Source organism: Natator depressus, chromosome 2 (assembly GCF_965152275.1).
Source record: "Natator depressus isolate rNatDep1 chromosome 2, rNatDep2.hap1, whole genome shotgun sequence".
Taxonomy (NCBI): Eukaryota; Metazoa; Chordata; order Testudines; family Cheloniidae; genus Natator; species Natator depressus.
The window spans coordinates 252,192,127-252,204,958 of NC_134235.1; the positions used below are offsets into that span (position 1 = coordinate 252,192,127).

At 43.3% G+C, this 12,832-nt stretch overlaps 1 protein-coding gene across 1 annotated transcript in view; it reads right to left on the reverse strand.

Moving 5' to 3' along the window:
• DLEC1 (DLEC1 cilia and flagella associated protein) overlaps window positions 1-11,567 on the reverse strand; it is a 64,512-nt gene extending 52,945 nt beyond the window's left edge. Inside the window, exons 1-8 of the mRNA XM_074946371.1 lie at window positions 11,443-11,567; window positions 9,458-9,598; window positions 5,937-6,093; window positions 5,219-5,329; window positions 1,750-1,946; window positions 1,249-1,469; window positions 903-984; window positions 430-517 (exon numbers count right to left, since the gene is read on the reverse strand). Of these exons, the coding sequence (XP_074802472.1) occupies window positions 430-517; window positions 903-984; window positions 1,249-1,469; window positions 1,750-1,946; window positions 5,219-5,329; window positions 5,937-6,093; window positions 9,458-9,598; window positions 11,443-11,517 (1,072 nt within the window). The 5' untranslated portion in view covers window positions 11,518-11,567. The remainder of the gene's footprint in view (window positions 1-429; window positions 518-902; window positions 985-1,248; window positions 1,470-1,749; window positions 1,947-5,218; window positions 5,330-5,936; window positions 6,094-9,457; window positions 9,599-11,442) is intronic.
• Window positions 11,568-12,832: the final 1,265 nt, after the last annotated feature.

Sequence of the window (12,832 nt, forward strand, 5' to 3'; positions counted from 1 at the left end):
TTCCTGTTGACCACCCGCGGTGTAGACCACGCGGGAACTCGATCTAAGGAACATCGACTCCAGCTACATTATTCATGTAGCTGGAGTTGCGTAGTGTAGATCGATTTACCGCAGTAGTGTAGACATAGCCTACGTCTAGATGTGTTATGCATACCATTTCTTTTGTTTCAATCTGATCTCCCTACATTTCATTTTTAATTAGACCACTAGAGTCTCAGACTTCTGTCTGGGAGTTTCATGTAGACTGTCCTAGACAGGTAAGACAACCTCTAACTTCTAAGAAGTGATATGAGACTCTATGGGATTAAGGATCTGCCCACCTGGATTGCATTGTAGATGGGACACACACAAAAATCAATGTATTACATTTAAGTAGAGAAATTAGTTCTTGTACAATTTTGCATCTTCAGAGCTAGTATAGCAACTTACCCAGCCCAATGGCAAAGGCTGAAGTAGATGGAGGAATGACTCTTACATGGCGACACACTGAAGTCAGGTTCTGCAGCTCTATAGTCATCTTCATTTAAAAAAGAAAACAGAATACCAAATAACACTTATGCACCACTGTTCATTTTCATAATACTCTGCATACAGCAGTGAATTAATTCTCACAACACGCCTAGGAGGTAGGTATTTTGTAAATGGGAAAACTGAACATTTCTGTCAGCATCTGAAGTAAAGGACATGTCACACAAAAGCAATCTGAGGTTGAAAAGGATCACACTTGGTATTCCTTGCGGGAAGTTCTGCTGATGATTGAAAGAGAGAGGAAAATGAGGCTCAGGAGAGTTTATTTGGCTATGTGGAAGTCAGCATAGGGGTGGGGGAACTATGAAAGTCATGGAGAGACATCAAGTTTCTCAGAGGTAGAATAAATTCTTTGTAGATGAAAAAGCTGTTACCTCATAAACCTGACCAACTTCATACTCAGAAAACAAAACAGCGGGCGGGGTAGCTAGAAATACAGGAACAGACTGAGGATCACTGAAATAAAATAATGGGAGAGACTTTGAGAAATATTCAGTGAGCTCTTACACTGTCAGTTATTTATCTATGCCTTAAGAATGTCCTGATTGCATCCATAAGCATGAACAACAAAAATTATAAAAACCTTGCAAGATATTATTTCTGAATGATTATAATCAAGATACACAGGAGCAAATACTGTTTTGGCTAAACTGGTATAAATCCAGAATAACTCCAAAGCAAAACTCTCTGCAGGATCAGGGTCTGAGTCAAGATACGTACCTTTTATCAAATGCCACTTTTCTTCCTGTTATCATTTGATCTACCTTCTTCTGAGGAAAAATAAGAGATTTTCCTCCATTAAGAGTATTTGGTGGGAAAAAGCGGGGATTCTTCAGGCAATTATGTCGGTTCTCAAGTCTGGCAAGGTAAATGCGGTCTTGTTCTCTATCCGCTTTGTACATATCATCTTTCCAGACTGATTTGTGAGAGGAGCTAGATTTCTTTGAAAGAAACAGAGAGTGTGATGCAAAATTCAGTGTCAAATACAGCAGCTTTGGGGGGGAGGGGGTTATATAAAATACCTATTCCTGATTACTTAGGCTTTATGTAACAGTAAAGAATTTCACCCTCAGCAAACTACTGTATTTTTCTCTTCTCCAACATGGAAAGCAACTACTTACACTAAAATAGCAATGTGCTAGGACTTGCCTCTTTCTACAGGGATAGCAATAAGTCCTAAACTGTTTGACGGGCTAAAAAGAGTGCATCTCTGAAATGTACCTTACTTGATGGTTTCTTAGTCTGATGTCTAGGCTCAGGAGTTGAAGACAGCGTTAAGGTGGATAAAGACACATCTGGCAGACTATCTAATGTTTTCCTCAAGTGTGGGATTTCTCTATGTTTCTGATCCCGTGGACTTTTAGAAATGAGTTGTTTAAAACTAAGCGTCTCCTTGATATAGTCAGGCTCTTTTTTTCCTGCAGTTCAAAGAAAAGTATTGACATTTTCTGAGCAATAGGGAGAAAAGTATTCATTTTAGAAACTTACTGTAAGCAGAGAAACATTAATAGGCTGTCAATTAATTGCCGTTAACTCACACAATTAACTCGAAAAAATTAATCGCGATTAATCTCAGTTTTAATCAAACTGTTAAACGATAGACTACCAATTGAAATGTATTAAATATTTTGAGTGTTTTTCTAGATTTTCATATACATTGTATTCTGTGTTGTAATTGAAATCAAAGCGTATATTATTTTTACTACAAATATTTTCACTGTAAAAATGATAAACAAAAGAAATAGTATTTTTCAATTCACCTCATACAAGTACAGTAATGCAATCTCTTTATCGTGAAAGTGCAACTTACAAATGTAGATTTTTTTGTTACATAACTGCACTCAAAAATAAAACAATGTAAAACTTTAGAGCCTGCAAGTCCACTCAGTCCTACTTCTTGTTCAGCCAATTGCTAAGACAGACAAGTTTGTTTACATTTACAGGAGATAACGCTGTCCTCTTCTTATTTACAATGTCACCTGAAAGTGAGAACAGGCATTTGCATGGCACTTTTGTAGCTCGCATTGCAAGGTATTTACGTACCAGATATGCTAAACATTCGTATGCCTCTTCATGCTTCAGCCACCACTCCAGAGCACATGCTTCCATGCTGATGACACTTGTTAAAAAAATAATGTGTTAATTAAATTTGTGACTGAACTTTTTGGGGGAGAATTGTATGTCCCCTGGTCTGTGTTTTACCTGCATTCTGCCACATATTTCATGTTATAGCAGTCTCGGATGATGACCCAGCACATGTTATTCGTTTTAAGAACACTGTCACTGCAGATTTGACAAAACGCAAAAGAAGGAACCAATGTGAGATTTCTAAAGATAGCCACAGCACTTGAGCGAAGGTTTAAGAATCTGAAGTGCTTTCCAAAATCTGAGAGGGACGAGGTGTGGAGCATACTTTCAGAAGTCTTAAAAGAGCAACACTCCAATGCGGAAATTATAGAACCCGAACGACTAAAAAAGAAAATCAACCTTCTGCTGGTGGCATCTGACTTAGATAATGAAAATGAGCATGCGTGGGTCAATACTGCTTTGGATTGTTATGCAGCAGAACCCATCATCAGCATGGATGCATGTCCCCTGGAATGGTGGTTGAAGCATGAAGGGACATATGAATCTTCAGTGCATTTGGCACGTAAATATCTTGCGACGCCAGCTACAACAGTGCGACAAGAACACCTGTTCTCACTTTCCAGGTGACATTGTAATCAAGAAGCGGGCAGCATTATATCTCCTGCAAATGTAAACAAATTGATTGACTGAACAAGAAGTAGGACTGAGTGGACTTGCAGGCTCCAAAATTTTACATTGTGTTATTTTTGAATGCAGTTTTTTTGTACATAATTCTACATTTGTAAATTCAACTTTCATGATAAAGAGATTGCACAACAGTATTTGTATTAGGTGAACTGAATACTACGATTTCTTTTTTTTTATAGTTCAAATACTTGTAATCAAAAATAAATATAAAGTGAGCACTGTACACTTGGTATTCTGTGTTGTAATTGAAATCAATATATTTGAAAATGTAGAAAACATCCAAAAATATTTAAATAAATGGTATTCAATTATTGTTTAAGAGTGTGATTAATTGCACTATTAATCACAATTAATTTTTTTAATTGCTTGAGAGCCCTAATTATTAATAATACAAGATTGGTCTTGGAGTTAGCAAAACAACTAAATATTTAAGTGCTCTAGTGTTTCTGCCATATTTACAGTTTATTTTGTTACAAGTAGGTTAATCTGTTTCAATCACAAATCATACTGATAACATTTAGGACAAACTTACAATGATCAAAATACAATAATAATAAAATAATAATAAATAAATTAAATAAATAAATAAATAATAAAGATATTACCTCATCTACCTTGTCTCTCTAATACCCTGGGACCAACACAGTTACAACAACACTGCATTCAACTTCTTTAACACCCTTTATTTGAGGATCTTAATATGATTTAAAAACAGTTAATTAAGCCTTATAACTCCCCTCTGAGGTAGATAAGTTACTATCTCCACTTTACAAATGGATAAACAGAGTTGATAAAAAAATGGAATTCTCACACTGAAGAAATTCCAAGATTTGAAATTACATATCATCCCTAATTTGGACAAAAAGTAGAAACCACAGATTTTTTTGCAAAATGAAATGTTCTGAAATATTTCATTTTGACCGTATTGAAATGTTTTGTTTATATATGTGTGTGTGTGAAAATGATAAAATCAAAGTGGAACATTTCACCTTATTGAAAAAAAGTTTTGATAAAGTAAAAACGAAATATTTTGACATTATCAAAAATGTTTTGATACTTTCCCATAAAAATTTCAGACAAAATTAATATGTTCTCATAACACATTTCAATTTAATCAAATCAGCATTTTAGATGGAAAAACATTCTGTTAGAAAATTTTTGATCAGCTCTAAAACAAAGGCACAGAGATTAATCAGAACAAATTTTTAAAATAAAAACTATTTTCGTTTAAATAATTTAATTATTTCTCTGCTCTGTTTATCACATAAATACTGCTGCATTTGCTAGTGCAGAAGAATCACAGGGTGAAACTGACCACCACAGATTCGCTGTCTAAAGTGAGTGAGCTGAAAAAACTGAACAAACAGCATTGGTAATGAAAAGTAAATTTGATATTTAAAACAAATTGCAGTTTTAGTAATTTATTAGTTACACAGAAAGGAGAATTTTTGTAATATATTACAAATGTAATATCTTTACTGTGTCCTTTAAGCTAATTCTTAGTACTTTAAATATTAGGGCTTGTCTATATAAACACTTCGTTCACAACAAGCTGGGTGCAAATCTACCTCACACTAGCCTGCAGCACACAACATTTCTGTGTGGAGCCGGCTGCCATAGACTAAACAGTCTATCGTCCTCCTTAATCTATTCCCATTTCAAAGCAGGGTACATTAAAGTGCATTAGAGAACTGTTAGTGCTCAGCAACATGGTCTACATGGACACCTAGTGCACACCAGGTTACAGCACAGTCAATTTACACCCCAGCTTGCCACGAACTAAGTGTTCATATGGTAAAGCCCTTCGTGTTTCTGCTCATTAGGCAGAAGTACAGAGCATTATGCACAGGCTATCCATGTCTAATTCTTCAGAGCATTATCAGAAATCCGTATTAGTCTCTACTTTAAAAGTTACCTTTAGGTGCTTTGGTAATGGGTATTCTATCAGTTATGTAATCTTCAGGGCAGATTAAATTATGTTTTTTGAGAAGGTCATTATCCACACACCATCGAAAGGAGGACTTCACTACAATATTAAAAAAAAACAAAAACAAACAAAAGATTGGTGTTTTAAGATACACTAACAATGGTCAGTCCACATTTCTGTTGTTTCTCCTTCACATCACTACAATAAAGTATTTTGGAGAGAAATATGGTCTGTAAACTGAGCACAGAACTTGAATCAAACAACTCCAGAATTCTAAATTCAGTTCTGATTCATGGCTCTGGGGCCTTGGACCAATCTCTTAATCTCTGTGTCAGTTTCCCTGCCTGTAATAACATTTATCAACAGGGCAATTGTGAAGACATTTGTATTAATGATTTTTGTACAGCTGTTTATATATGCTTGCAACAAAGTTAAGGTATAGAACCATTAATGGCAGGTTTCAGGCATTGAAAATGACCTGCCCAATTAGTTTCTTATTATGTAAGATTAATTTTTTTCTTTTTGATTCTCTTCTTACAGTTTCTCAGAGCTGCTCTTTTAGTATAAGTGGTATTAAACCCTGGCATTATGATCAAAAGTTCACTGAAGTCAATGGGAGTCTTTCCATTGACTTAAATAAGCATTGAATTTGGCTCCAGATCCCATAAATGTGTACTGGGATAGGTAACATTCCCAGAAACCTCACCTGGTGGCAATCCAATGTTGTGGAAGTCCTCCCCAACATCTACCTTCAACATGTTCAGAGCCCTTTCTTCTGCTGCTGTTGCTCGAGCTCTTGCCTGAATGATGTGCTTTTCTACTATGTCAACTTCTGTCAGTCGATGGTTATATTCAGTATGAATCTGGCAAGTAGATTGGTGAATGTAAATAAATAAATATATTTTTAACTATCACAAATTATTAAAAAGAAAAGGAGTACTTTTGGCACCTTAGAGACTAACCAATTTATTTGAGCATGAGCTTTCGTGAGCTACAGCTCACTTCATCAGATGCATACTGTGAATTTCCACAGTATGCATCCGATGAAGTGAGCTGTAGCTCACGAAAGCTCATGCTCAAATAAATTGGTTAGTCTCTAAGGTGCCAAAAGTACTCCTTTTCTTTTTGCGAATACAGACTAACACGGCTGTTATTCAGAAACGTGTCACAAATTATTAATAATTTCAGTACATGTAATAGAAAAATAAATGTTTTCTGTTTCTTTCTGAAGGCTTGCTAGAATGTTTTTGCTTTACAAGAATAAACTCTCAGAATAGAATGCATTATTTTCTAACATTTAACTTGTGGTAGGGCTTGAAACATTTACCAGATGCCTACCAGTCAGATCACTAAACTTTATAACCAGAGGCAGATACGATGAAAGGAGCCCCTTTACCAATGAATTCCAGGGGCAATACCCTACTGAGAAACCTGACCTTCAACCTCTGCTACTGGAAAGAGGGAAGGTGCTATGCTTGGACCCTGCTTGTGTTCCAGATACTATATCAGGTATATGATTAAATTTAAAGTGTTCTCTCTCCCCTAGTTACTAGAAAGCTTTTTAATTCACTGATTCAGAGCAGGGATTTGAACCAAGTCTCCCACATCCCAGGTGAGTGTCCTAAATAGTAGGCTATTGACTATTCTTCTCTCTCTGTCCTTCTTCCCTGATCCCCCAATTCCATCTTGGATCTGAGAAAATTTCAGTTTCAACAAAATAGCATTCATCATCAATTTTTTCCTACTGGTTTTGAATATCAGCCGTGAAAATGACCAAAGTCTTGTTGATTTCATTCCACAGCTGCTCCAACAAGAGAGGTTTTAAGATTACCCGTCTACAGACTCAGAAAGACTGCACATCTGTTCAGATTTAGGACTAAAAACAACTTTTTAAAAACCCTTCAAAACCTGAAAGCTTAAAATCTGCAGTTTAAAGTGAATTGATAGCTCAGTTTCACCCACCTCTAACTTGTAAGTTTTCTGTTCTCCAATAGCAAGCTGGAAAGTGGATTTTGTAAAGCTCTGATTTGCACTGAATATACAGCACATATTGTACCCGTTCCTCAGATAGATAGAGCACCACCCACTTTAAAAGAAAATCTAAATAACTTTCTTATAACATGGTTTATCTTAATGCTAACTACCGTATATACTCGATCATAAGCCAGTTCGTTTATAAGCCGACACCTCCTCCCCAAGAGGGATAAGTAAAAATAGTAAAAACTGTATGACCCTTTCATAAGCCGACCCTATATTTCAGGGGTTGGCAAACTTTGGCTCCCGGCCCGTCAGGATGTTATGTTTACCTGGAGCGTTCGCAGGCATGGAGCCCCTCAGCTCCCAGTGGCCGCGGTTTGCCATTCCCAGCCAATGGGAGCTACGGGAAGTGGCGCCACTTCCCGCAGCTCCCATTGGCTGGGAACGGCAAACCGCGGCCACAGGGAACTGAGGGGCTCCGTGCCTGCAGACGCTCCAGGTAAACAAAACGACAATGTATTAGATATTCAATTCAATGATTTCATAGAGTTTTAAATCATCAAATTTTGGTGTAGACCCGTTTATAAGCCGACCCCCACTCTTTGATGTGTCACTTTTTTACCAAAAATATTCGGCTTATGAATGAGTATATACGGTACTTCTTTTGGGAAGCATCTTACTTTAAATGACAAGATGTCAATGTTTGAGGAGAGATCATTCAAACACACTACTCAGGTATTGTCAAGAAAAAGCAGACTCCATTCACTGGTACCTTCTGAAGAAACTCAATTCAGGAGAAAAATATAGAATCTGAAATTCATGCTTGTCTGTCTTGCAGTCTGTGCATAGGTGATGCGTTGGGGGTATGCAGGGTCAGGTGACACAACAGATTTCTGCATGGGCTGCCAGCATGGGGAAGGAGAGGGGCTCTATCCTTCTCCCACTGCCCCTGTCCTCTGGCATGCTCGGCCTCTGACCGTGGCTGCCGGGCCTGGGCAGGAAGCTGAAGGGGCAGAACCAGCCACTTCTTATGCCAGCCGTTCAGGGTCACTGCTCTGTGCGGCATAGTGGCTGCCTGAGACAGCCTGGTTGGGAAGGTGGCAGGCCGCCCCGCAGCTGGGCCCAGCTGCTAGGGACAGGGGCCAAGTGAGCCAGAATCCCCTCTCCCCCCAGGCACATTTCCGGCTCACTCAGCCCCTATCCCCAGCAGTCGGGCCCAGGTGCCACCATCTCCCCAGGCAGGATCTCTCGGGCAGCTGCTGCGCTGCACAGAGTCAGCGACCCTCAGTAGCCAGCTTCAGCTGCGTGAGAAATGGCTCCGTCCTGCTCCCCGCCTGGGGCCGGCTCCCAGGGAGAGCAGCTGAACATGCTGGGGAGGGGGGAAGGCACAGCGGGGGAAGGACAGAGTCCCCCCCCCAGCAGGTAATGTTGGTGGGGCGGGGAGAGTGCAGAGGGCCCAGGCTGGGCACAGGGCTTGGGGCACCAAGCAGGGAAGACACATGGTGCGGTCATGTCTCTTTCCCTTTAGATTTGTGCCCCCCCAATATGGGGAGGCACGAGTCATCTACGAGTCTGTGAACAGTACAAAGAGATAGATGGTGCCTACAAAATTAACATCTGTTGCCAAAATCAGAATATCTGTTCATTTTAACAGTGATCTCGTCTCCTATTCTCGCTCAGCACCTACTGAAGCAATAGGATTACAAAAAATACTTTGCACTTCTATAGCTTTTTTCATCATTTTTGTCTCAAAAGTGCTTTGCAAACATTAATGAATTATGTATCACAACCCACCAGTGAGGTAGGAAATGGTTATATAAGGATCACTTCACTCCGTTCAGCAGCTCCTTAAGAGCACACAACAACACTACACAACAATTTATTGAAGGATAGTAAGAAGACTATCACATCCACTTGAAACTGCAGGGAGAATGTAGGGTAAAAGCAGATAGTGCTTTCAGAACTTTAAAGAGAATTGTTTTTTACTTCACATCTGAAAAAACTCCCAGAACAACAGTTAGGAGCATCAGGTGGCTAATACATATTGAGATGAGAGGCTCTACAAGCAAAATTGGTCTTAAGAAGGGTATTTGCCACTAACATTCAAACTGCTCATGAAAATGTCGTTGCGATTCTAGGAAACCATTGTGAAAAAAAATCCTGGGAGGTCTGAATTAACATTGACAAACATTTTGCTAAATCTCAGAACAGCTCTGAAAATTGCCTCTGTTTTTTGTTTATTTGCTTTACCTTTTGCAGCTCCTCCACAAACTTCTCATGATAGAGATTGTCTCCTCCACGGGACTTGATCAGATTTGTTCCAGTGTCCATCCCTATAACATCTGCAGTATACATGCTCTTAAAGACGCTAGTCAACAAATGAGAAATGTCCTGAAGGGGAAAAACTTAGGGTGAGAAATTGTTAATCTTTAGAAACAGAGACAGGATTGAGGGTGAGGGACATGAATATTAAACCATATATGCACCAGTGATTAAATCAGTTTGGTTCCACAGCAGTAGCTTCAGATTACCAGTGCTTTGGTAAGAAAGGGGACTATGTACATAATGTTCTGGATATAGAAGCTCTGTGTATCTATTTGCTTTATAAAAATCTGGGTTATATAAAGATATAGGCTGCAAAAGCAAATTCCATTCAGATCCTCCAGAGAATGGCTGGGTGGGTGGCTAGGTGTGGACTGTCTAGGGCTGGAAGGCTCTGTCTGGAAAGGACTATCTGCAGGGGGAATTGGGGTCTGCCAGAGAGGGGATTTAGGAGGTAGAGGAAATGTCAGATGGTGGTGGAAAGGGGCTCCTGTCTGCAGTGGATACTATAGGGGCACAGAAGGGGGGTTCACAGGAAGGTCCAAGAGAGGTGTGTCTGAGAGGGAGTGTGTGTACAGGGGTGTCTTTCTGGATAGGCTGGGGGGTGTCTCTCCAAGTGGGGCAAAGAGGCTCCCTGCTGGAGCTCTGAATGGGTTGGGGTGTCCAGGCACAGTGAATGGGCTGCTGGGGTGTGTGAGTGTGTCTCCCTCTCTTTGTGATTCGTAGATCCCTAGCCCAGAAGGGACCATTGTGATCATCTGGTTTGACTTCCTGTATATCACAGGCCATAGAAGTCCGTCCCCCCCCCCGCCCCCTGGCAAATCCCAAGACCAGATATTTTAGAAAAACATTCCATCTTGATTTTATAATGGTCAGTGATGGAGACTCCACCATGACCCTTGGTAAATTGTTCCAATGTTTTATTACCCTGTTAAAAATCTACACCATGTTTCTAGTCTGAATTTGCCTAGCTTCAACTTCCAGCCATTGGATCATGGGTGGAGGGGTGTCTCTGAGGCTGGAGGTGGCATCGGGGTGTGGTTGCGGGAGGTATCTCTGTGGAGGGGGCCTCCAGCAGGGCGGGGGGGTGTCTCTAAGGCAGAGGGGCATCTGGGAAGTGTTGGTCTGGAGGGGGGAAGGCCCTGTGGGGGGGAAGTATTGGAGGGTGAGAGAGGGGGGTTTGTGTGTGTGGAGGGCCCTGCAGGGGCGGGGGAATCAGTTTTTGAGGGCAGGGGCATTGGTCTTTGAGTGCAGGGTAGGGGGTTGATCTCTGAAGGCAGAGGAGAACGGGGGGGGGGGGGTGTTGAGGAGGTTCTGAGGAGGGAGGGCCCTACGGGGCGGGGGGGGTAGGGGGGGTCGGTCTCTGAGGGGGGAGGGCCCAGCTGGCCTGGTGGGGTCGGTCTTGGAGGGGCCTGCTGCAGGGGGTCGGTCTCGGAGGGAGAAGGGTCCTGGGGGGTCGGTCTCAGAGGGGGGAGGGCCCTTCTGGCAGGTCAGTCTCGGGGGAGGGGGGGTCCTGCTGGCCTGGGGGTCTGTCTCGGAGGGGAGGGGGTTAGTCTCAGAGGGGGGAGGGCCCTCCTGGCGGGTCAGTCTCAGCAGGGGGGGCCCTGCTGGCCTGGGGGGGTCGGTCTCGGGGGGGGGGGCGCCCTGCTGGCCTGGGGGGTCGGTCTCGGGGCGGGAGCCTTGCTGGCCTGGGGGGTCGGTCTCGGGGGGGGGCCCTGCTGGCCTCGGGGGGGGTCGGTCTCGGGGGAGGGCCCCTGCTGGCCTGGGGGGTCGGTGTCGGAGGGGGGGCTCAGTCTCGGGGGGGGGCCCTGCTGGCCTGGGGGGGATCGGTCTCGGGGGGGCCCCTGCTGGCCGGGGGGGGGGTCGGTCTCGGAGGCGGGGAAGGGCCATGCCGGGGCCGCAGGGGCCGTTACCTGAGTCCGCTCGGAGGCGGGTCTGTGTCTGTCCATGGAGGGCTCAGGGCTGCTGGGGGCCCCGCCCGCCGCCATCCCCCACGCGGGGCCCGGAGGCCAGGGCAGCCCCGGCCCCGCCGCTCGCACCGGGCAGGCTCGGCCGGAGCCTGTCGCTAGGTGAGCGGCCGGCTCAGTTTACCAGCGCCCTGCCCTAGCGACGGCGCCTCCTCCCAGCCAGCAGCGGGTTCCTCCCGCGCCGGGGCGGGCGAGCGCCTGGGCCGCCATCGCGCCCCTTCCTTGGGGAGACCGCTCCGGGGGCAGCGGGGAGCGCGGAGCTGGGGCTGGGCGGGTAACAGTGTTTGTAGCCCCGTCCCGTCCCCTTTCTGGAGGTGCGCTGTGGTCGTCACTTAGCGGTATTCACCCTCTGCCTCCTCTCTGTGACATCGCCCCTGTCCCCTCGCAGGCTGCCCCACAGCCTGGGATCTAGCCCTTGGCTTATGACCCCGGATTTCGCTGCCCACCAGGCCACACTTTCAGCTCTGGGGGCTCCTGGTAGCCTTTGATTTTCCTGTCTCAGTTCACTCTCGGTCAGTGGGTCCCAAACTTTAACAGCCTGTGAACCCCTTTCACGAAAATGTCAACTCTGGAGAACCCAAACCTCCTAAAAAATTAATGTTTCCAGGGATTTTCTCCTTTACCTGAGTATAAATTATAAAAGCAGTGATCTTGGAAATATACAATTTGTTTTTATGACATGCTTATTACACACGATTTATTATTATTATTTATCATTACAGTAGTTTTATTACATTATGAAAACGGCAACACTCTTCCAAGATCTCACTTTGGTATCTTGTATCACTTTGAATAAGCCTGTAATAAGACAAGGCTCCTATGTTTCATCAAGGAATATCCGATGTGAAACAGCATGAAGGTATTTAAGAAGCCAATTCAAACAGTTCCTCCTCCACAAGCATTCAGGTCTTGAGCAGTCCAGGCAAACAACGCATGTTACAACAAAGCTTAAACCTGTTCTTCATAATAATTTTAAAAACAATACTAGCTGCCTCTTTAATTTTAAAAACAGCAAAAAATATCCACCTCCCTTTCCATTTCTTATAAGGAGTCTTGAAGTTTAAATCTCCTCAGTGTGATAGATATGCTTGCTTTGATCTGCTTTGCTCTTGGAAGTCCAGGGGCTCCAGGCTGCTGGCCCCGTGCTGCCCGGGGTCCCTAAGGACAGCTCTGTCCGCCATTAGGGAATTTTTCCCTGAGAACCCCCTGTAACATTTCATGAACCCCAGTTTGGGAACCACTGCTCTAGTGCATCACAGCTGGACTAATATCCCGTTTCAACCCCATCTCCCCTCTTTTCCCCCTCAATAATGGAGAAACTATGAGGCTTCCTGAC